The sequence below is a fragment of the Odocoileus virginianus genome, chromosome 30 (assembly GCF_023699985.2).
Source record: "Odocoileus virginianus isolate 20LAN1187 ecotype Illinois chromosome 30, Ovbor_1.2, whole genome shotgun sequence".
Taxonomy (NCBI): Eukaryota; Metazoa; Chordata; class Mammalia; order Artiodactyla; family Cervidae; genus Odocoileus; species Odocoileus virginianus.
Window position 1 is genome coordinate 16,046,086 of NC_069703.1, and position 26,747 is coordinate 16,072,832.

The 26,747-nt window shown below is 34.9% G+C and overlaps 1 protein-coding gene across 4 annotated transcripts in view; it reads right to left on the reverse strand.

The window, feature by feature from the left end:
* ERBB4 (erb-b2 receptor tyrosine kinase 4) overlaps positions 1-26,747 on the reverse strand; it is a 1,221,654-nt gene that overhangs the window by 549,812 nt on the left and 645,095 nt on the right. For all 4 annotated transcript variants that reach the window (XM_070458601.1, XM_070458599.1, XM_070458602.1 and 1 more), the window contains exon 3: positions 8,839-9,025. In XM_070458601.1, coding sequence (XP_070314702.1) covers positions 8,839-9,025 — 187 coding nt within the window. The remainder of the gene's footprint in view (positions 1-8,838; positions 9,026-26,747) is intronic.

Genomic DNA, 26,747 nt, shown 5'->3' on the forward strand with positions numbered 1-26,747 from the left:
CCCATAGAGATGCTTGACCAAAAATTAATATATAAATAACTGGGGAAAATACATTCCCAATGCTTTCACATTGCAGTTGGTGGGTAAATATTTGTCAGAACTATAATATTTACTGAGAGAAGACAGGGATGTAGAGATAATTTGGATGAGCTCATATCTCAGCACAATGTCTTGAATATACAAGTGGAAGAAAACAAAGCTAATAAATATTTGAACTGACATCACTTTCCAAAAGAATCCTGACTTCTACAGATAAAATGAGGTCTACTAATTAACATTTGAATTATGGTTAAGAGAATAGTAACTTCTATTTTTAAAAAGCTGCAGTCAAATGGCAATAGCTATAAAATTAGTTAATAAATAAAATAAACTTTTAATAGCTATACTTATTAATTATGATGATACTTTGTGTATCACTATGATGATACTTATTAACTAATAATGATACTTTTAAATTAAACCCAGTGTTTATAATATTGTCATTTAATGTGTTTGCTTGTATTTTATTGTGAACTCACCAACATTTCCCATTCATACATTCATGATGTATTCAAGTAATATGTACAATTAAAATCAAGAAGGTTTTACTAAAACACAACCTTAATGTCTTCTGTTTAAAGTTTGAATTTTTCATGTTTATAGCCATTTTAATATCTTGCTGATTGTGGCCTCACCTGGAGAAATTGTCCTATATCTTAGGAATGGCATAATATAAAGAAATGAAAAACAAATCTAGATTCTGGAATAAGGTGCCCTTATTAACCACAAAACAGTCAATCCTAAATGAGATCAAGTCAGCCAATCCTAAAGGAAATCAATCCTGAATATTCATCAGAAGGACTGATGCTGAAGTTCCAATACTTTGGCTACCCGATGCAAAGAGCTGACTCATTAGAAAAGATCCTGATGCTGAGAAGGTTTGAACAGAAGAAGAAGGGGATGACAGAGGCTGGATGGCATCACCGACTCAGTGAACATGACTGTGAGCAAGCTCCGGGAGATGGTGAAGGACATGGAAGTCTAGCATGAGTCAGACAAAACTGAGTGACTGAACAATTAACCACAAAACTTCAAGCTTCGTTTCCTTAGATGTAAAATGACAATAAAGATACTTTCCAGGTCAGCACTAATGAGCTATTTGTGAAACGAAGAAAGGGAGACTTGAAAGCATCTTGTAAAGTTTGAAACTCCATGACAATGTGGAATATTAAATCATCATGCCTTTGGTAAACATGGACATACAACAGCACGGAACCTCGTTTCTTACCTCTGACTGAGAGTCTTAGGATTGGCCAATCATGGGGCTGCCTCCTCTAACTAAACTTGTCAAAGATCTCACATGGTCTTTATTCTCGTTAAATACAGTTTCAGGTTCTCCCCAGATATTACTCACACTGATTCATGAGCTCCAATGATTCCAGCAAATCAGAATGTGCCATAATCCAATGATTCCAGCCCCGACCTGTTTGGTGACTGGGAACGATGCAGAGAATTTACCAGCTCTTTCAGTCGAATATCTGCAGGCCTGGGCTTCCTAGGCAGCTCAACGGTAAAGAATCCGACTGCCAACGCAGGAGACACAGGTGGGATCCTTGAGTCAGGAAGATCCCCTGGAGGAGGGCATGGCAACCCACTCCAGTATTCTTGCCTGGGAAATCCCATGGACAGAGCGTGGCGGGCTACAGTCACAAAAAGTTGGACACGACTTAGTGACTGAAAATAGCAACAATTTGCAGGCCCAGCAATGCAAATGCGAAGAAGAGGAGGTAGGTATTCTGACATTCTTACTTCTTTCCTCAGAGTCAAATCATGGACTTATGGTGATAACAAATCAATTTCTCTCACTGCATTTCAGAGCCTGAGGAGCAAAGAATTTCCTCCATTTTCTAAATGTCATAAGCAAACAAGCATGCTTTCTTAATAAACAGGCTTTAAGGGGGAGTTTGTTGACCTTACATATTTTCTTAGAATATATATACTTTCTCTTAGGGAAGGGAACATACAGATCTTGGTATATGTTAAGTTACAAGAAAGAATAACGACAGGTTTAAAGTCTCAAGTAGGGAATTTTCCTGAAAGAGTCCCATTTGGCTAAATTTCCTCAGTTTTTTCTAAGGATGCTATAGAGATGGAAAAGAATGAAGTTCATAGAATGGGAATTTTCAGGAACCCTGAATGGGAGATAAACCAAGGGTGTTGCTTCTTATGTCCTGAGTAGATTATCTTAGTACTTGTGACAGAAAACATGATGACTAGTGAAGGAAGAAAAAAGAAAATTGCCTTATTCCCTGGAGATTCCCCTTCCTGTGTTTCATTTTTCCAGTAATGATCTCTCTTCTGATCAGTGATACAGCAGAAGAAATTCCCTTTTTACCTTCATACGGTTCCATAAATTCACTTATCAGTTCTCTAAAGCTGAGTCCTAGAAATTTGCTGAACCGGTCACTCTATCTGATCCCATCATTATAACATTTCCTGTCAACTATGCTTCTGTCTTACTTATACACATAAATGTATTGCTGTAGTTTTCATTTTTCTAGTTAATGCACACTGTTTGACATGACAAGCAAACAATCTTTAGAAAACATTGGCTAGAGTATCAATTTTAGAAATTGTGGGCCTGATCTAAAAATTGACACCTTCATAAGAATGTGCCATTCTTCACCGATTCCATCTGACTCACAGGATTTTCACTGTAGGTTAGTTTTGATCAGGTCATTTTCCAAGTAATTTACCTTAAGCTAGGAGTATTCTTGGGATCATTTTGTTCCTGTAGATATCACAATATGCTGGGTGCTGCTTCTTATGTAAATATTGGTAGTACTTTTGTCAAACATCGTATTTAACAGCAATCCCTGAAACAGGCTAGTTGAACCCACTCAAACATTACTAAGACCTTTTACAGAGCTGCTGAAGAATGTTTAGTGACTCTCCTGTCAGTAAAAGAACTTAGAATGAATATGTCTCTTGTCTAGGTCAAGACAAATGTCAGGGCTAATGCAGAGTGAAACATGATGATGGGAATTTGAAATGAAGGGCTAGGGCAACAGGTGCTTGGCATGAGACACTGAAAGAGAAGAGAGAAGGGCTGTGAAGTACCCAAGGCGGTGATCAGACTGTAAGTAGACAAAGAAAAGCCTCAGGCTTCTCACCGCCAGAGAAAGAGATCTTACACTTCTCGAAATTTCAAAGTAGAATCAGGAAGAGATGCTGAAATTTGGAGAGTCCTTTTGTCTAAACAAATCACTTTTCAAAGCCACAGTGAAGCCACAGGCATCTAATTGAATATGCAGAAACAGGTACAATTGTTTTGCCAGTGTGTTGATGCAAAGGGAAGCTAAAAACAAAACAATACAGAGAAAGAGCACTGAGGTTGCCTAAGTGCTCTCTAGATGGAAGGTGCTATGGTTGACAAGTTCCCTGCTTTACTTCACTAATGCCTGCAATAGCACTGGGAAGCAGACTTTTCCTTGGGTTTAAAAGATGAAGATTCTGAGTCTCAGTGAGACACGCTAAGTGATGATATGACATTTAAACCAATTTTTCTGGTTCCACACCTATGCTTTCTGACATACACTGAGTCAATTACAGGTGGCCTGTCCATTTCAAAATTCTTTATTTGAGAATTACTGAATAATGCCAAAGTAGGTTAGGAAATTTAAACGTTAAAAGGTGCTGCAATTCTTTGGTGTACTATTTTAATTAGTAGCCATTACAGACTCAAAGGCAGACATTCAGATGTACTACTCAGACATTTCATCAATTCAGATGTTGTATTTCCTAGACTAAGCATTTTATTTTATTTTTAGTCTAGGAGAATTCAAAATTTAACATATCCTTTACATTATTATTGTGGGCTCCTCAAAATAACTTTAGCATTTTACTTTTTGATTTCGTCCATGTCTCAAATAATTAAGATGACTCAGTACACAGTTAACCAATTAAAATAACCATATATATTACAGACATTAATATATGAATCTATAAGTCTAAGCTGAGTGCCGAAGAAGACTCTTGAGGATCCCTTGGACTGCAAGGAGATCCAACCAGTCCATCCTAAAGGAGATCAGTCTTGAACAGCCATTGGAAGGACAGATGGTGAAGCTGAAACTCCAATACTTTGGCCACCTGGTGTGAAGAACTGACTCATTTGAAAAGACCCTGGTAATGGGAAAGATTGAAGGTGAGAAGAGAGGGGGACAACAGAGGATGAGATGGTTGGATGGCACCACCGATTCAATGGACATGAGTTTAAGTAAACTGGAGGAGTTGGTGATGGACAGGGAGGCCTGGTGTGTTGCAGTGCATGAGGTCACAAAGAGTTGACACAACTGAGCAACTGAACTGAACTGAACTGATAAGTCTAAAAACATGCAGCATATTTGGCTAACACTTGGAAAATAGAAATTTTCTATTTGTATCATCCCAAATTTCACCTACTCAAAACATATATTCTCTAATTCATTAAGTGAAAATTTAAATATTCAATTTGAAATTTGGCATTAAAAAACAAATTCATATATTAAATTTGTACCTAGGTTATCATCATTATAAAAAAGAATATAGATACTAGAACAGATGTTAAGTACCCTTAGATATTTCTCAAAGATTCCTTCATAGCTACAATATAAAATATAGATTAAATTGTATCATATTGTTGGCCATAACTAACAGACCAGGTAATTTTACAAATTATAACAGAGCAAAATAAGACTGGTTTTTATGTCCCATATAATAAAGCAACCTTTATATTTTGGCTAGACAGGTGGCTAAATTAAGTAGGAGCTCACCAACTTAAGGTTTTAAATATATTACACATTAATTTGAATTTCAAGTATGAATGTTTGTTTAAGAAGGAGCTGATAAAATCATGAGAACGTCATCACTGAGAATGATTAAGAAGAACCACAGCCACATGCAAGGGAGCTTAACTGGGGAAGTAATAAAACGTTCTCCCTGCCTCTGTCCTCTAACAGCGATGTCATTCCCCGTGACCTGGAGGTGAACATGTGTCCGATGGGAAACACTGAGGGCAGTCCGTGCTCTCTCTTGACCAGAAAAGGACGATCAGTGTAACAGGGCACTGAGAGCTCGCCAAGTCCCTTACTCCATTTTGGATTGTGCATCATATGCTTAGTCTAGGGGCCTGACCCTTCGCACTTTCCCACCTCATTCACAATGGACCAGGGAAAGGTGAGTGGCAGGAATAAGATGAGTCTTTCTGTTTAGCCAGAAAACATGGTTAAGTATGGTTGTCTTTGGTCACAACCATAACACAAGTAGCTAAGTGAAGTCTGTAGTAATGTTTATCCTCCAAGGAATAGCTTCTGATGAGCATCAAGCTAAATTAATAAAAATGCATAAGGTGAGGAGTTAATTTATATATGTGTAAGTGGTATCCAATTATTAACCCTTGTATATGACAGTCCTCATGTTAACCAATTATCCCTTTTACACAAAGATAGAGTTTGCAGGAGCATATGTACTATTATAAAGGCATATCATTCTAAATATTCTAAAGTCAACACAGCAAAAATGATTTCAGGAGAAACACAAAATATGAATATATCAAAAAGCTTTGAAATCTCAGTCTCAAAATTATTTGCTATAACAATAGTACTTGTTATTTATTTTGTTGAAAGTGCTCAAAAAGAAAATCTTGCTTAAAAGGAAAATTCATGATAAATTATTATTGTCCTTGCAATGGTTTACAATTATATAAAATTGATATTAGACAAAATGGTAATATGGAAGAAAGTTTATTCCCAGCATCTTGCTCATCTCTGTACCTTTTTATACAAACTTTTCCACCCAAGACTTTCTTTGTGGCTCAGCAGGTAAAGAATCTGCCTGCAATGTGGGAGACTTGGGTTCGATCCCTGTGTTGGAAAGATCTCCTGGAGAAGGGAAAGTCTACCCACTCCAGTATTCTGGCCTGGAGAATTCCATGGACAGTATAGTCCATGGGGTCACAAAGGGTCAGACACGACTGAGTGACTTTTACTTCCATCCAGGTTTCCAGTGTGTTCTTTTCATTCCTATATCAACTGAGAGTATATTTCTTGTCATTCAATCATAAACATGTCTGTACTTTTTGCTCTCTTCTCTCCAGGAGATAATAAATGAATGAAAAGTATTTAGATCAAGTAAAGGTGAAGAGGCTAACTAGATATTTTTCTATCATTTCTTAGTATCTTTAATTAACTAGAACATTGTTTCTCAAACTTTAATAGTTATCAGAAATATTGGAGGGGTCCTTAATATACATATTGGCGGGCCCCAGCCCCAGAATTTACCATCCATTAGGTCTCGGGTGAAGCCCAAGAATCTGAATTTATAGAATAAGTACCCAGGTGATGCTGATACTACAGGCCCCTTAAGAACTGGGTTAAAAGTTTCACTCACTATTGCAGTTAGGCAATGAGGTATGGAGCTACTTAGCAGGTTTTCTATTTTCCTTCACATTATGCGAACCCTAAGTCTAAAATTAGGGCTAGCCCCAGTAGTTTCACCCTTAATATAACAGGATATATCAATTTTTTTTTTGTATAACATATCAACAATAAAAGAAAGCTCTTTCCAAAACACAAAAACAATCTTACCTAAAGTGAACTGCAATGTTTGCTTACTACTTTGATCAAGTTACTTAGAAGACTAAACTCTAAGATTTTACTGTAGAGCAAATTTTATCCCAGTTCCTTTCTGATGAAGAGTAAATAGTTACAAGTCTTCTATCCTTCCTTATATATTCTTATACACAAACACAGTGGTACTTACTGTAAAACTTCTGATTTTCAAAATAAGAGTACCACTATTGATCTTATTATCTAAAATGTGATCAATGATTCTAGACTGACTCATGGAATAATGTTGGCATGTAGTCATCATTCATATAAAATACATATATTAACATATCTGGAAATTTTCCAAAATATCTAAATTTTCCACTTATTTTACTGTACTTTTCATTAATTCATATTCAAATAAGAAATTAATAATAACTGCTGAACAAATACTTATCTTTTCTAAACATTCAAATAACTAATTTACTCATTTGTTAATTTTCCATCTTTACTGCTACACAGGAAAATATCATAAGGTTTTCTGGCAATTTAGGGAATAATATTTTTAAAATAATAATGCTATATCTTTATATTAAACTAGTCAGTCATAAGTAAGACAACTGTCACAATGACAAGACATAGTGGAAGCTCACTAACAGAAAAGATATATTCAAATGTTGCATAATTCTGACTAAATAATTCCCTTTTTATATTTTAATAGTATTGAGGTTAATTAGATGTGGAAATGAATAACTCTTTAAAGACTGATTTTCTTTGTGAGAAGATTCTTCAAATAGCATATATTGTGGAATAATAACATGATCATATGTTATAAGATTTTGAAAATAAATTTATTCAATTTTTTCTTTAATATAATCAGGAAAAGCAAGAAGAAAATACAATGCTTTTTTGGCAAGTTTTAATTGGATCATGTTATTTTTGGATTCCTAATTTCAATCATTCAATTTTTCTCTATTTCCAAAATTATTCCTCCTATCATTATTTCCATGCAAGTAGCAATTTAGTCAAATACCCTGCTCTTCTGTAAGGAAAGTATTTTTGAAGAAAAAAAAAAGGTAAAAATGTTGATGAAGGATATAAATTGTGAGCAATTTGCATTTACCATTATGTCATGAAGTCTATAGAAATCATGTCCAAAATAAATAACATAATTATCACTCATTTCTTCATCAAAGATATTCCAATTTTAGTTCATGTCTGGATAACTATGAAGCTACTTCTAACTTAAAATTATATATTTTATGTCCTCTGTAAATATAGAAACATATAATTTTAATAACCTGACAATATTAATCTTGTTTCTTTTTTTTATTTGTTTCTTAATATTTTAAGGCAATACTTCTAAAATATTTCAAATTCCAGTATCAAGAAACATGACCACTACGTGGACTCAAAGACACACAAAAAATATATTTCAGGTTTAATTAATAGTTCAAACTCCTTTCTCCCACTCTAATGTAATTACCAATTAGCACATTTTTGGTTGAAGGCATATATAGTAAAATTCATGATTAGAATTCTTGTACCAATAGCCTCCACCATAGCCTTTATGAACTCTGAACTACATGAACTGAAAAGACATCAATTGAATTGCAAAGGCCAGCTTATAACACAGAGTCCTGCCCAGAATTATTTGTAGCAAGATGATAATTTTAGGTTGTTAGCAATTATCTAATTCCAATCTTAGGGGGAAAAAATCACTGATGATTAAAGCTTTCTGAGGAAGAATTACTTATGGCACTTAGTGAGTTGCTCAATAAGAGAAATCAAAACTGTATTAATACATTAGATATGTTTTCCAAAAATAAGGGATTGTACAAAAAGCTAGATTAATGGAATCCAATATAATGGTTTGTGTATTTACTGAGCTTTAACGAAAGTGAGAGTTAGGATGTTATTGCAGAGATTTGATGATATGGTCCACTGTTCACCTGAGACTACTGAACACAGCATTCTTAAACCTGCTTCATATCTGTTTTCAGTCACTGAGCATTTCCTTAGAGTGTACTTCTGTTCAGATGAGATATAGTCATATGCTATCCTTCAGATTGCACTTACAATATCTGTACATAAAACTGGGGCAATGTAGGGCATCATTTATCACAAAATGAATAAGTAGTGTTAATATGCATTTCAATGCTTTGTAAAGTTTCTCAATGTAACACATGCTGCAGAGACCATGTACACATTTGTGTGTGTCTATCACATTATATTGATAATATAAGTATATTTGCTATTCTGTGTGCTTTCTTACCAGTCAAGTTCTTCAGTCCAAGTTCTTGAAGTCCAAAGTTTCCATCTTTTCTGTAGTTTAAAAATATTGCCAAGGCATATCGATCCTCATAAAGCTTTGTCCCACGGATAATGCGTAAGTTCTCCAGAGGCAGATAGCGAAACTGATTAAGAGCAACCAACACGTAGCCTGTGACTTCTCGTATAGACTGAAAAGACACAAATGATGGCCTGTGTCAAACGATTTAAAACTGTCAGTATGTTTATGTAGTCATTTAGATCAAACTGAGTTATTTAATTCTCATTTTCAGCTTTTAATTGAATATACTAATTTCCATACCATATTATAAATAATTGCCTTGACACACAAGATCACAAGGGTTAGACTCTCATTTGAAGAGTGGGCTGTATTTTACTTTTAAGTCAATAATGTGCTTTACAGTAAAAATAATGAATTTTATTGTGTGAAGCACCCTTCATGTCTGAGATATGGATATACTTAAAAGAATAAAGATCTCATTCTCTGACAGACTAAAATTAGATAAGAACACATAACTATCAATCTTTACATTTAAAAAATAAACTGGAAAGCTTATCACAAAATAAAGTTGCATTAATCTGTAGACTGTGGGACAGATTTCACACTGTTTAATTGTTTAATTTTATAGAAATCAAAGAACAATTGCCTTGTATCAATATATCTCTGGCTATATATATATATACACATATATATATAATTCATATTGTGTGTATACACATTAGATACACACAATATGCATTAGATACTAATTAATGGTTTCTAATTTAATTAACAACACAATTTTTATTTTGACTGTATGCTGTTTAAATGGAGTTGTCTATAAGGTAGTTATTTGAAGGTTTGTGAGATATATTAAAGCAAAAAAAAAAAATCACAAAAAGACTTTCAGTTTAGTTTAGTTCAGTCGCTCAGTTGTGTCCAACTCTTTGCGACCCCATGAATCGCAGCACACCAGGCCTCCCTGTCCATCACAAACTCCCAGAGTTTACTCAAACTCATGCCCATCGAGTCGGTGATGCCATCCAGCCATCTCATCCTCTGTCGTCCCCTTCTCCTCCTGCCCCCAATCCCTCCTAGCATCAGGGTCTTTTCCAACGAGTCAACTCTTAGACTTCGTCTAAAGCTATAGTTTTTTATAAAATGCATATAAATGAAAGTCAAGTCCAACTCTTTACAACCTCATGGAATATACAATCCATGGGATTCTCCAGGCCAGAACACTGGAGTAGGTAGCTGTTCATTTCTCCAGGAGATCTTCCCAACCCAGGGATCAAACCCAGGTCTCACACATTGCAGGGAGATTCTTTACCTGCTGAGCAACAAGGGAAGCCCCAAATGCATATAAGAACAGTAATAAATATAGGTCTTAAATTAAAATATATATATAATTCAAAAGTGTGGAAAAAATTGATATTATTTAATGCCGATTTCAGACTATTTTTAGATCAGATGTCCCATGCTCAGTCTTTGGTCCTCTGTTTTTCTCTGTCTACTCTTATCCCCTTGTCCTACCCAATTTTAAGGTTGATGATCTCCACACTATTATTACCTCCAAACTCCTAAACACCAGATTCATATCCAACTGCCTACTCTGCATCTTCACTTGGATGCCTCACAGACTTCTCAGACACACATGCACAAAGCTTAACATTTGTCTACCTTCCCCATCCTACCAACAGCCTTTGTCACCTTAGCTGATGTCAGTTCATCTTCCTATTATTCAGGCCAAAGTCTTGGGGACACTCTTGAGTCCCATTCACATACCAAAAGCAATCCATCCCATGTGTTCTATCTTTAAAAGGATAGATAAGGATGTATGACATCCACTGGTATCCTCTGAGCCACCATCATTCTTTATCAAGATCACTATAATCGTTTCTGCTCTTGGCGCCTTCTGGTGTATTCTCAGTTAAGCCTAGCCCTGATCTTTTAAAAACATAAATCGAGTCAGGACACTTCTTAAAACTGAAATGTCTCCCAAGTCACTCAGAGTAATAAAATTTTGTAAATAATGAGTCAAAACCTATATCTGTGTTATCCAGTAGAGAAACCACTAGTCATAGATGTCCACTGAACAACTGAAATATGGTTAGTATGAAATGAGATGTTGTCAGTGTAAAACATATTATGAATTTCAAATATTACATGTTGAAATGAAAATATTTTAGATAAACTGATTTATATTAGCTTCATTATTAAAGCTGAATTTACCTGTTTCTTTGTACCTTTATATTGTGGCTACATGGAAATTAAAAATTACATTTTTATGGCTCTCACTGCATTTCTAATGGACAACTCTGTACTATATGACCTGTTCATATTTCTTTCTCTGACTCTAACACCTTGCTCACTCTTTCTGGTTTTGCTGGTCCCTGTCGTTCTTTCAGTATGTGAGCATGGTCCTACCTCCAGGTGATGAGTGCAATTTTAAGCGCCTGAGTTTCTCTCCTTCTTGATATCTACTTGGCTGATTTTCTCACTGCCGTCAGGTTTCTGCTCAATTTTACCTTCTCAGCTGAGATCACCTCTGATTGATCTATTTAATATGGCGACCCTCCCATTTTTACCCACTTTCACCCACTTTCATTTTTATTGTTTCTACAATACTTTTCACTCCCTAACATACTGTATTTATATATTTGCCACATTTAATATTTATAGTCTTTCTCACCTTTTCCCAGAATATAAGCACTACAAGTGCAACCATTTAATTTGCTCACTCCTGTGTCCCATGTAACAAGATCTTACTGTTACTCAGTAAGAGACCAATAAATATTTGTTAAACACTGTGTCTCTTCACCGCCGTACCTTCCCCACTGGGTGGTCTGAGGAGTCCAGAGGATGCCTATCTGTAGGCTGCAATCCTCTCTTCTAGATAGATCATGCTGCAAACCTCTGTGAGCCCAGAATGTCATTCCTCAAAAGCCCACTCCTCACCCCTCATCATTCTTTAGGGTCAATGATATCATCTTTCTCAGTTGTGTTCTGCCCACCAGACAATAGACCGTGCCACCAATGTGAGTACACCAAGGAAGGATGGGATGGTCCAGGGGCAGATCTTTAAGGGGGGGTGGTGGTGCATAGATCCTGGATGCGCGGGCCAGTGTGTCCATTCACTTCTGTGCAAGGCCTCTCAGAACATGGATAGAACTAGGTGATGTAAGGACTGCAAGCTGAAGGCCATCTCTCTCTACACCACTATAATCCTGAGGAGTCCAAAAATTCTAACATTTCACTTGGCTTTCCAGGTTGTTATAAAGATATATCTGTCAAAATGGGAGATAGAACTCATTTTATTGAATAACAGTTGCCTGATTTATAAGTAAATAATGCGCCACACAATATGTAAGCCTCCACTTGTATTCTTACTCCAGGCCCTAAGGATAAACACACTACCACTGATCACCATGACAAGCATAACGCCAACAGAGCGAAGGTGGTGAGAAGGTGGCAAGAGACACATGAAACTGCTCATGTCTGACATCAAATCAGGAACTCTGAGCCACAGTAGGAATTCCTGAGACACTGAGCATTTTGGATTGAAGAGATAAATGGGAAAGAGGGGTCAAAGATCAGCAGTGGCATGCATTGTTTGCATGCTACAGTGTGCTTTAAAACCATACCTGCCTGACATAGTATCGCCTTAGAGCCCTCCAAGTTCTCCTCCAACTGCTGTTTAAAATGATTGAGCTGATATTTGTTTGCATTCTTAAAAGAGATCACAAACACTTTTTAACATCATTTGGCCCAAAAGTAACATTATTTCATTCATTATAAAAACCATTTATTTTTAGCTTGTATATAATAATTATCAAGTACTCTGGGTTACAATGATGACACTATGATAAAAGTTGGAGTATTGGGTATAATCAATATTATTAGTCCTTTGGCTAAAATGTGTTATAATATCCATCATTCTTCCTAACAAACTCATGATTAGGTCTAACTTCACCTAGGAAGTGGATCTTTTTTAATAAAAACTGTAAAAATCTATCGGCTTATCCTAAGACAGAAGGTCACAGGGACGGGATTATTAGAGAAAACACAGGTGAAGCATACTCAGGACAAAGAAGAGGTTTATGAGCAAAGACACAATGTCAGCAGAAATTCTGCAGTGTTTATAAGAGGGATAAATTCTTTGTAGCTATTAACTGAAAAAGATGTACCACTTAGAATGGGCTTTTTCGGCCACACATTAGCAGAGGCTACAAATAACCTGCAAATAATGAAGGCTCTAGTATAAAAAGTGTTATAGATATGAGCAAAGAACAACAGTGAACATATAAAGATCAACTAATCATAGAAGAGGGTGCTCCAAGTGCCTTTAGCCACATGAGAAAGTAAGATATAACTAAGAACATCTTTGCATTCACATATTATTTAATGCATGTATGCACGTATATATCTTTGAATTAACTGCATTGTAAAATGTATGTACTTCTCATTCCAGAGGGTGCATTAAATTATTCTTAAAAACATTTTTATTATCTTCATGAAAAGTCAGGTTAAAAACAATAGTTACTCCTTTGACCAGATTCTGGGACTGGAGGGATTTACTGATTTAATTGAGATTTTTTTTTTTTTAATTTTTTTTTAACTTTTTTTTAAATTGAGATTTTTGTGTCTAAAATAAATCTCTTTCATTATCCGTACTTCTTATTTATTACACTCTGGTCTTGCAAAATAATACACATAACTTAAACATTAGCTTAACAAGTAATTATTCTGCTATGGGGACACTGGGGTATCACGGTATGTTCATGTTGAGAAGCCATATGTTCAAACCATTTTGAACAAAGCCACCCATGAGTAGGTGATATCTAATTTATTCATGACAAATTTTCTGATAATAATGATGGTGGAGATCCTATTCACCTCACCCCAAACATCCCTTCCCACCTACCCAGCTAATGATGTAAATATTAGGAGAAGAAAGATTATAGAAAATCCCTCAGTCCAAAATTTATTGCTCTAGCCTTTTATATCTGGAGGGTCCCATGGAACCAAGTAATTTTTAAAGAATTATAGGAGATGAATATAAAATGTTATATTTAAAAGCCACAAATATGGCTTGACTTTGTCCTAGCTTCTTTATGTTTGTTTTTTGGAATTTATAGTCACATTCTTGTAGGTATTTATATATATATATATATATCTGTACACATACACACACACACACACACACACACACATATATATATAGACAGAGAGAGTGTGTGTGTTAAACACATGGTAAGAAATGCGAGCTCAACTGCCAGGCAAAGCTGGGCTGTGCCTTCCAGCTTTGTGGTCTTGACCAAGTTATTTATCCTATCTGAGCCTCAGTTTCTTCATCTTAAAAAGTAAACAGCAGATACCTCTATTCTTTATAAAGGTGTAAGAAAGAATAGAAGATATAAGGAAAATGTCTGTAAGAGTTCAACAAATGCTAACTATAATAAATAATACTATCCTTGTTAATAGCTAAGGCAGATGAGCTATCTGTGGACAATCAGAGTTGAAGACAAAATAAGAACCATTGCTTCTAATTTCTTTGTCATGTGGCCTTTGGTATGTTTGTATCTTACCTCTTCAATTTCTGATTTATTTGTAAATTACAGAATCGGTTCCTTATATTGTTTTTGTGTATGTTATGGCCATTAGTACAGACCCTGGCACTGAACAGATGGCTGTTGAATTAAAGGTAGAATGCAATGCTTAAGGTATTTTTAGATATTGTTTTTCACTGAAAATGATTTTATGAAATTTCTGATAATTAAAAAAAAAAGTTATTTGAACAACACAACCATGACTGTGTCCAAGGACCACAATTGTAAATAGAAATCATTAGAATGCATCAGAAAAGAGAAAACTCAGGCTCTGGTTCTGGTTCAGTTATGTTTAGTCCTAGGAAACTGCCTGTTTTGTCAACTGAAGACTGAATGCCTACCAATATTCACCCACAGATATCCCTCTCCTTGTGGTGTAAGCTGCTGCTGACTAAAACTGATTTTCATTGTCAGTGTATGCTTCCACAGAGACTTTGTTCAAGTGAATACTACTGACAATCATTAAACTCCTAAATGCTTCAAAACACATCTAATCCAAGGAACAGTTTGATATCCATGCCATTTGATGATGGAAATAAAAAGAAATGGAAAAATGAAAGAAATTTGACCAACTTTTCATACCATATTAGCAGTAAACCTAGGGGGATAATGCATGGTTTGTTCTGAAGGACAGAAATTTATAACCATTTTTTCTTACATGATACTTTAAGAAAAAAAAAATGTGAAAACTGCAGTTATACACTTTCCAGGATTCGGTTGCCATTCAACCAAAAATTAGAAGAGATTGTGCTGATTCACTGGTCTTTCCATTTACCTTCAGATGATTCCAGAAAAATCAATCTTTATTGTTTCTAAATCTCTATTGCATTTCACAATTCTTATAACCACCGTTCCTTTTTTATTTGAAATAATTCCCTTATTCTTTAATTATAGTTGATTTTCTCTAATTTGGTACTTAGTGAGAATAGTGAATAGTTCCTTAAATATTCCTTCATTTACCTTAAAATTCAGGTGATTGCAGTACTTCACAATTTCTGAATATTTAATCAGGGTTTAGGGACAATTTATCACATGTTAAAAATAATAGTACATTCTTGGCTAAATGCATAAAAGGCTGTTTTCTAGATTTTTTTTCCTACTCAAATTATATACCAAATACTTGTTATTTTTCTTTAATATGAGCATCTTTGAAAATACACCTGTCTATTTTTGTTAAGACTTTCTGTAGCAAGTCAAAATAGTTCTGAATTCTTAACTTCTACTCTAGTGTCTCTAATGTACTCACACCCAATTATATATCATACACAAGTATTCCAAACTGACATTTTAATATTCTTTTATAATTATTTAAAATATACAAAACGATTGAAATTTATTGTTTCTGGACCAAGGTGTGGACTGGGAACGTCCTGAGTTTGCTCCCTTTTGTGGACTCACTGAAACTACAACTGTATATACAACAATCGTCTCTCAAAACTACCTGAAGGCTAGCAGAACAGGTCTTCCACAACTAAGGATATAGAGAAAAGGACCCATTGAGATAGGTAGGTCGGGCAGAGATGTGGTCTGATCAGAACTCTCACTCTTGCTGTGGCCATGCATGCATGCATGCATGCTAAGTCTCCGCAGTCATGTCCAACTCCGTGCGACCCTATGGACAGCAGCCCACCAGGCTCCTCCATCCACAGGATTCTCCAGGCAAGAATAGTGGAGTGGGCTGCCATTTCCTTCTCCAGGGGCCATGCATAAGTAGTGGTATATCACAACCATGAAGGTTGCCCCTGAGAAGCAAGGGATCTGATCCCCACATAAAGCTTTCCAGCTGGGAAAGATAAAACTCCACAACACTGACTTTAAAAATCAGCAGAGCTTACATCTGGAAGAGCAGGAGGACTATGGGGAACCACATGACCATCATAGCAAACTAAAACCAAAATCCTACACTACAGACACAAAACATAAATTTTTAAAAATTGCAAACATACCACTAAAGAAAATCATCAAACTGCAAGGCAATAGGATAAGAGAAGGATAAAGGAACAGAGAAGAAGTATAAAATCAATCAGAAAACAACCAAATGGCAAAAAGTATATCTATCAAAAATTATATTAAATATAAATAGATTAAATGCCCCCAGTCAAAAGGCATAAGGTGGATGAACAGAGAGAAAAAAGAAAAAAAAGATTAACCAACCATTCCACCCCCACAAAGGAAGTACTCATATATGAGCAGCTTATACAAAACTCATTTCAGATCTAAATATATATATACACACACAGAATAAAAGTGAAAATATAGACAAAAGATATCTCATGCAAAGGGAATCAAAAAGAGAGCTAGAATAACAACATTTATATTAGACAAAATAAAATTTAAAACAAAGACTCTAACAGGAGACAAAGAGGGACATTACATAATGATAAGGGCTCAATCTAACAAGGGTAACACTTGTAAATGTTTACACACCCAACACAGAACCTAAATAAAGAAAATATAAAGACATGAATAGAGATTTTATAGCATTAATAATAAAATAATAGTAGGGCTGACCTACATCAATGGATAGATTATCCAGACCAAAAAACAATAAGGAAACATTGGACTTAATTGAAACACTATATCATAAAAAGTTAATAGATATATACAGAACACTTAACCCTAAAAGAGCAGAAAAAACATTACTTTCAATTGAACAAGAAACCTTCTCCAACATAGATCACATGTTAGGCAACTAAGCAATCACTTTAAATATAAGATTGAAATCATATCAAGTATCTTTTTCAACCACAACAGTGTGAAACTAGAAAGCAATAGCAAGAGGGAAAAAAATAAACACACAATGGCTAAGCAACATACTATTAAATAACCAGTGAGTCAATGAGGACATCAAAGAGGAAACTTAAAAGAAAATGTTGAGACAAATGAAAATGGACAAAACATTCCAATATTTACAGAACACAACAAAATTAGCTGTGAGAAGAAAGGTTATAACAAAGCAGGTCTTCCTCAAGAAACATGAATTATCTCAAATTAACAATCTAATATATCTAAAGTAAAAGAAAAAGAATAAGCAAAGCCGGGTATAGTAGAAGGAAGGATATAATAAAGATCAAAGCTGAAAAAAAATGAAATAGAGATTTAGAAAACATAGAAAAATCAATAAAATTTGAGGAGGTGGTCTTCCCTGGTAGCTCAACTGGTAAAGAATCCACCTGCAGTGCAGTGGAGACCCCGGCTCAATTTCTGGGTCGGGAAGATCTGCTGGAGGAAAGATAGGCTATCCACTCCAGTATTCCTGGACTTCTCTGGTGGCTAAGTTGGTAAAGAATCCACCCTGCAATGTGGGAGCCCTGGGTTTGATCCCTGGACTGGGAAGATCCCCTGGAGAAGGGAATGGCTACCCTCTCCGGTATTCTGACCTGGAGAATTCTTTGGGCCACAAAGAGCTGGATGTGACTGAGTGGCTTCCACTATTGGTAAAAATAAGAATGATGAAACTTTGGCAAGCCTCACAAGGGAAAAAAAAAAGAGCTCAACTAATAAAATCAGAAATGAACAACAAAAAATTGCAAACAACATCATAGAAATATAAAGGATGATATTAGATTACTAAATAATTACTAAATAATTAAAAGTTAACAAACTGGACAACATAGAAGAAAATAAAAATTCCTAGAAATAATCTTCTAAGACTAAATCTTGCAGAAATAAAAAGTCTAAACAGAATGATCACTAGTAATGAGATTGAATCAGTAATCAAAAACTTCAAATAAAGATAAGAACCAAAGGTTTCATGAGATAATTCCACCAAACAATTATAGAACAGTCAATACCTATTCTTCCCAAACCTTTCAAAAGCTATAGAAGATAAACACTTTCAAATTCCTTCCATTACTCCAATAGAAAAAGCAAAGATACTACACAAAATAAAATTACAGGTAAATATCTCTAGTGAATAAAGACAAACATTTTTTCAACAATATATTAAAAAACCAAATCCAACAATGCATAAAAAGGATCACACACTTAGATAAAGTGGGATTTATTTCAGGGAAGCGAGGATGATTTAATACTGCAACTCAATCAATATGACACACCACATTAACAAAAGGAAGGAAGAAAAAAAAGTTACATCATCATCTCAATAGACACTGAAAAATAATTTGACAAAATTCAACATTCATTCATGATAAGAACTCTCATTAATGTTAGTACAGAAGAAACATATCTCAGCATAATAAAAGCCATTTGAGAAACCCACAACTAATATCATACTCAACAGGGAAAAGTTAAAGTTTCTCCTCTACAATCAGGAAAAAGAAAAGACTACTATTCTCACCACTCCTATTTAACACAGTATTGGAAGTATACTAGCCACAGCAATCAGAAGTAAAAGGCATCTAAATTGAGAGAAGAAAAGGAAGAAGTAAAACTGGCATTTGCAACTGTTATTTGCAGATGGCATGTTATTATATATAGAAAATCTTAAAGTCTCAACCGAAAAAAAATAAACTATGAGAATTAATAAACAAAATCAGTTAAGTTTCAGGATTTGAGATTAATATACAGATTTTTTTTTGCTTTTTATATAATAAAAATGAACTCTGAGAAAGAGGAAACAAGAAAGCAATCATATTTACAATTTAATCAAAAAGAGAAGAATTTTTAGGAACAAACCTAACAGGAGAGGGAAAAAACATATAATGTGAAAACTCTAAGACACTGATGAAGGGAGCTGAAGATGATGCTAAGAAATAAAAGGATGTCAGTCCTGTTGAACTCTTTGTGACCCCATGAACTATAGCCCACCAGGCTCCTCCATCTATGGGACTTTTTTCCAGCAAGAATACTAGAGTGGGTTACCATTTCCCCCTCAGGGGAACTTCCAATCCCAAGGATTAAACTCACAACTCCTGCATCTCCTGAATTACAGGTGAATTCCATGTAGCTGAGCCACTGAGGAAGTCCTCATGTACTGGAAGAATTTTGAATTCCCATACTACACAAAAGGAGGCAAGACCATACAATGGAGAAAAGATAATCTCTTCAGTAACTGGTGGTGGTAAATATAGGACCAGAAACCATAAAATCCCTATAGGAAATTATAGGCAGAATATAAATCTTTGACATAAATCATAACAATAATTTGTTTGGATATGTCACCTAAGGCAAAGTGAACCAAAGCAAAAATGAACAAGTGGGACCTAACTACACTTAAAAGATTTTGAAAATAAAATAAAACTTCAAAACAAAAATACAACCTACTTAACTGAAGAAAATATTTGCAAATTATATGACTGATAAGAATTTAACATTCATAATACTAAAGAGCTCATGCAGCTCAGTAACTAATAAACAACTCAATTTAAAAAATACAGTAGAAGACCTGAATAGACATTTTTCCAGAGAAGGTATAAAGATGGCCAATAGGCACATAAAGAGATGCTCAACATTGCTAATCATCAGAGAAATGCAAATCAAAATCACAATGAGATATTATTTCATACTTCTCAGAATGACTATCATCAAAAAGTCTACAAATAACACATGTTGGTGAGAATGTGGAGAAAAAGTAGCTCATGTACAGTGCTGATAGGTATGTGAATTTGAAGAACCACGATGGAAAACACTAAGGAAGTTCCTCAAAAAAGTAAAAATATAACTACCATATGATCAAGGAGTTCCACTCCTGGGTATATATCTGAAGAAAACACAAATACTATTTTGAAAAGTTACATGTACCCCAATGTCCATGAAAGCATGAGTTATAGTCACCAAGACATGGAAGACATCTAAGTGTATAGTGTTCATCAACAGATAAATGAATAAAGAATATATGGTATATATACACACATGTATGTATACATATATGCACCTATATACATCTGCACACACACATACACATATACACACATGCATACATACACACAAAGGAATATTACTCAGCCATAAAAAGAATGAAATTTGGTATTTGAAAAGACATAGATGAACCTAGAAGGGTTATGCTAAGTGAAATAAGTTAGATAAAACAAATACTATATGCTATAATTTATATATGGAATCTAAAACATAAAACAAACACATTAACATAAGAAAACAGGAAGATAAACTAGTGGTAACCAAAGGGGAGAGGGGAAGTAAGAGGGGAAAGATAGGAATAGGACATTGAGAGTCACAAACTACTATGTAAAAATAAATGTTACAAGAACACAGCACCAAGTATATAGCCCATATTTTATAGTAATTTTAAGTGGACCATAATGTACTTAAAATATTGCCATTATGTCACAAGTCTGAAACAAATATAATATTAATAAATCAAATATACTTCAATTAAAAATACTGATTGTCAGTACTTTTATACATCTGCGACTACAGATGAATCAAAGGATTGCAGTATTTATTTTTATTTACATGTGATGTATATTTTTCTCCATAGAGAACAAATTGGTTGGGACAATGCAGCCCAGTGTTTTAATTTAGGTGCTGCAGTTTAATTTGACTCTTGTCCCCATTAATTATTGACCTTGCACAACTTATTTAGTCTTCATTTCTCTTCTGAAATACAGGACACATTTCTGCTAAATGCTCAAAAGCTGAAGATCTTCAAAAGATGATCAATGTCTTCAACATACTATTTTTAGTTGTTATAAAAAAGTTATAAATATTTTGTGTAGTTTAGGAATGCAAACAAATAATATGCAAGAAAATACACCTCTGATATTTGAGTTGATAAATTAAAAGTGGTGCTACACAGTACATAAAGTTGTAGACACCAGTTAGACTGCCTGTTACGGTCTGAATGATGGCCCCTTTAGCCTGTATGTTGAAATCTTAACTCCCAGTATATTAGAATGTGACTGTATTTGAAGTCTGGTCTTTAAAAAGTTAATCAAATTAAAATGAGGTCATTACGGAGGCCATAATAAAATGACTGATAGCATCCTGGGGACTCAAACTGCAAAGAATCTGCCTGCAATGTGAGAGACTCAGGTTTGATCCCTGGGTTGGGAAGATTCCCTGGAGAAAGGAGGAATTTCTCTATTTCTAACGGAACAACTATGTATTACCAAGGTTTAGATGAGAGAATTACTTGACACCATTTCAACCTACAATTGAGTTACAATATAGTTTCACATCTGAGATCTTTTATAAATATGAATTTTCCACTCTCAAAATGTAAAGGAGGAATATGTGCCCCCCTGAAATGACTGTGATAACAGCTGCCCCTCCGACAAAGCCTCTGGGAAATGGCCTTTGAGGATTCAGATGTTAGAGGTGACTGCTTTTGTGACTGGTCTGTTGTTATTTTTAAATGAAAAGGGTGAGCAGTTTCAGAAATAGTACAGCCAAAGTACCAGGCTTGAATTTGACATGCCTGCCAAAATATACTTTAATATCCACGTAAATATTTGCCTCTAAAAACGGAAAACAAAAGGCTTAATTAATTCATAAAGAATAAGTACTTTCTTGAGTCATCTTTGCTGGTGACAACAAGGTCTTATGTTACTTACAATGTTCTTAATGTTCACTTCAAACAAACACAGCAGACTATGTACCTATAACCATCTGTAGGTACAGTTAGGACTGCAGACATGATATGAATTGAGATCAGGGTCTTGAAAATACGCACTAAAATGCTTTTCATATTTAGCATCCTTATCCAAGTCAAAGCTTTCTAAGTGGATATTAACTATTTCTAATAAATATATTGACTCATATTTATTTAGGGTTTTCTGTTTGTGAAATTTTTATAGGTCTTATATCATGTCCTAGACACACCAACTCATTAAGTGCTATTATCTCCATTTCATAGATGAAGAAACTAAAGTTAACTAATACACCCAAAGTAACACAGACAAAAACAGTGAGTGAAGAAATAAAAAACAAAGATTTGTCTTATTTCAGAGCTCTAAAATTCCAATCATTTCAGATATAGCTTTGGAAAATTGTGTCAATTACTCCTTGAAAAGTAACATTGCAATATGGGCTAAATTTTGACTTAGAAATACCACACTCTAAATTTTCTTTACGAAAAAAGTAAGCCAGAACACATTTCAAAAGAAACTACAACAAGATCCTGGTATTTCTAGATTCAAAGTATATTAAGATGTACAAAAATAAACTTAAAATTTTTAGAGTATTTTCAAAGGTGCCAAGAAACTAGAGGTCTTTTCAAATGGATATCAAACGAGACTCTATACATGAATACACAATATAAATATAATAAAATAGTGCTAATGTAAAAGGGCTGAGTGCCATTACCAGATGGAGAAAGCAAGTTATTTGGAGAGTTACATCTTAGCTACATTGCCCACATCATAATATGTGGTTAAATATGTGTTCTTAATCAACTTTTCAAGAAAAAACATTGAAGTCCATTATTTTTATTTAATTTGGAAACTAAACAAATTTATACCTAAAGATTTGACACATATCAGTCATTTAATAAATATACACTTGACTTTCTTTTCTCAAAAATTTCTTAAGTCTCTGAGTTTAGCCTCAACCATCCATGCATCGATGCATCCATACATCTGTCCATTCATCTATCCACCATCCATCCAGCTACTCATTAAACAGCTGTCAATTATGTATCTAAAATGTAAGAAGTACTGTTCTAGGTGCTGGAGACACAGTGGGACTCAGAAGAGACATGGTCCCAACTCTCATGGTGGTTACTTTCTCCATCACTTCCAATATTAGTCTAATGATTAGACTGGCATTAAAAAAAAAAAGTGTAACCAAGAAATATATATAATGACTTAAAAGCTTACTCATACTCATATATGAGTTTCTTTATGCATAAATTGTTATTTTAGAACTTCATTCATTGAACATCTCTTTATTTTATATAAAATTATTTCATATTCTATCACAAATTTCTCCCTTCCATTTCTGAGAAAGTATTTACATTTTTACATTTCTCTTTTGGCACAATTTCTTATCAAGAGATACACTTTTTTATATGTCTGTGTATGTGTGTTTTCAGCAGCCTCAAATAAACTTCACTCTTAAATATTCCCCACCTTTTTTTTTCCCTTTACTGAAATTTTACAGTGAAGAAATAAGTAGTATCCTCTAAAAAAAGTTTAAATGAGTATTAATATTGGTTTATTAATTGTAATAAATATAGCACACTTATGTAAGATGTTAACGGTGGAGGAAACTGAGTGTGATCTATATGGAAACTCGAGTCTTCCTTTACAACTTTCTTACAAACCTAAAACTCCTAAAAATAAAATTTATTTTAAAAATTAGAGAAGTGTCTATCTGAATTTTTTATAATTAATGGCTCTAGGTATATAGTATCAGGGACTGGTCATTGCAAATGTTATCACAGTGATAGAGGAAATTAGTAGGAGGTGATTCTCCATGGTGCTTCTGCATGACTTGTATCAGCTTTTGTTCCAGATTAACTTTTCAAGGATGTGTATAGCAAACAGGATTGGAAGTTTTCCCCTCCTGGGCAGAGGGCAAATTTGCTAGCAGTCCTCTTTCGAAGAGTGAAATTTCCTAAGCTCAGAGTTCCACTGTGACACAAATCCATTTTGGGTTCACTTCCCTGTCACCCCCATGGGAACTGCCCCAGGAGAGAGGGGAAACGATGTCAACATGAACTGATGCTGACTGCTCTGCCATGGAATCTCAACTCCTCCACCAATATAAGTGCCAGTCTGACCTGTTAGTTTGCAAGCAGGCAAAAACCTCAAAACTTTGACAGTTCTCACAACCAGTCATTATGCACCTCTGACTGAACACATCACCACCTATGGTTTCGTCAAAGGAATTAATATGAATATGATGAAGTCTCAGAATCCAGCTGCCAATTTGGAGGACTCAGAAAGGGCAGAAGAGCATGCTGAACTCTACCATGAAAAAACAAGCAACCAACCAAACAACAAACAAAAACGGTGATTCTGGAAAACTCAACAAAGAAAGTCTTCCATTATTATAAATCTTGAAAAAAACCAACAACTTTTTAAAATCCAACAATACTGTCTTGGGATTCTTACATCACAAAAAGTAACTTTATATAAGTAAGGCTGGTGGTTACTTTTGTAGAGAAATGGATTTGAGACTAAGATGAGGCACATGGTTGAGTTTCTGGGGATGGTCAGCAAAATACTGTTTCTTGATGTAGACTAATAGTTATGAGAGTGTCACCTCGCAGGTGACTCAGTGGTAAAGAAACTGCCTGCCAATGCAGGAGATGTGAGTTTGATCCCTGGATTGGGAAAATCTCCTGGAGAAGGAAACGGGAATCTATTCCAGTATTCTTGGCTGAAAAATCCCATGGACAGAAAAGCCTGGTGGGCTACAGTTCATGGGGCCACAAAAGAGTTGGACATGACAGCAACTAAACGACAGAAACAGGAATGGAGACATCTATAGTTGTCTCACCTGGAGTAGGCTGGCATCTCATGGGTAAAGATCTGGGATGCCAATAACATGACAGCCCTTGCCCACCCCCAACAGAGACTCTTCAGATCCAAACTCGCAATAGTGCCAAGATTGAAAAACCCTGCTATAGATTTATTGAGAGGCAATTGTTTAATTTTATTGCTTGTGAGTTTTCTAGAAGTAGTGAAAATTAATAGTATCCACTAATGTAAACAATTCATAAAACATATATAAACTATGAAGAGGATTTACATGGATATTACTATAATGCCTATTTTCTTAACCTAAAGTTATCATTATACATATCCATAAAAATAGGCAGGTAGAAAAAATAGATATAAAATAGATATATAGATTGATAGAGAAGGCTGCATGGATAATGAATGGACAGATAAATAAATATCTATTAATATAGGTAAATTATACAAAAACAAGCCTTTTTCTTTCTTCTTCTTTCCCACATAACCTAATTTTGCAGTAGCAGAACTTTCTATATTGATTTTTTTTTCATTCACTGTTTAAAAAGCTTGCCTAATGCAACTGAAGGACATTAAGGCTAAGATATTATATTTAGAAACAAATTTATAAATAAAGTCAGCTATTTTCTTAATAGATAAAATTTCACTTTCTCTCTGAGAAGGTATTTTTTGCTAAAAAATTATATTTTATGGTCTCCAAGCTATACTTAGTAACCTCAGTTGCTCAGTAACTCAATAACTATGCTTGGCAACTATGGGCATGATATGCTCATTAATGCCAGAGATGTTGATATCTTTTTCATCTCCTAGAGAATGAAGAAGAATACCCACTCCTCATCTGTATCACTTTTTTCATTGTCTTATACCTACATTTAGTTCAGTTCAATTCAGTCACTCAGTCGTGTCTGACTCTCTGCGACCCCATGAATCGCAGCACGCCAGGCCTCCCTGTCCATCACCAACTCCCGGAATTTACTCAAACTCATGTCCATCGAGTCGGTGATGCCATCCAGCCATCTCATCCTCTGTCGTCCCCTTCTCCTCCTGCCCCCAATCCCTCCCAGCATCAGGGTCTTTTCCAATGAGTCAACTCTTCGCATGAGGTGGCCAAAATATTGGAGTTTCAGCTTCAGCATCAGTCCTTCCAATGAACACCCAGGACTGATCTCCTTTAGGATGGACTGGTTGGATCTCCTTGCAGTCCAAGGGACTCTCAAGAGTGTTCTCCAACACCACAGTTCAAATACCCACGTTATCACAGCACTAATGCTTCATATGCACATTACAACTTATAAAGCCCTTCAACATAAATATCACATTAAACCTTCAATTGACAACTTCTAAAACAATTCACTAAGTTTTGAAAGATATTTTTATAATTATGTTAAACCCCAAAATGTGCTAAGTATTTAAGTTCATGAACTACAAGAATCTTAGAAAGGAACTGATATTAATAAAATTACATCATAGGTGACATTTAACATTCTTAAATGACAACACTGGAAAATATTTCACCTCCCTACCCTAAAACTTGTTCTTTTAATCCTACACTAATTTCCTAAGCAGGTCTCAATCCTAAATATCTGATGAAATCTCTACTAGCTGGCACATGGATGTAAAACTCATAAAATATTCATGCTAAGGTCTGTTCTCCTGACACAGTTACCTCAAATCCCTCGTAGAAAGTGGCAGTGTATGAAAAGCTAGATAAAACAAATTAGGTCATGGGGATTAAGTTTCTGTAGAAGGACATTTTCCGATTGCTCAAAATGACTTCTGCTGCTGTATTTCACAACAATACTACAACTACCTTTACTAACACTGTTAACAATTGATTACTTTTATGAGCATCTTTGGCATTGTGCTTGAAGATTTAATTATTATTATCCCCATTTTGCCTTTTTAAAAGGCATGTCTAGTTTGATTTGTTCAATTATACCAAAATTCCTCCACACAGTCT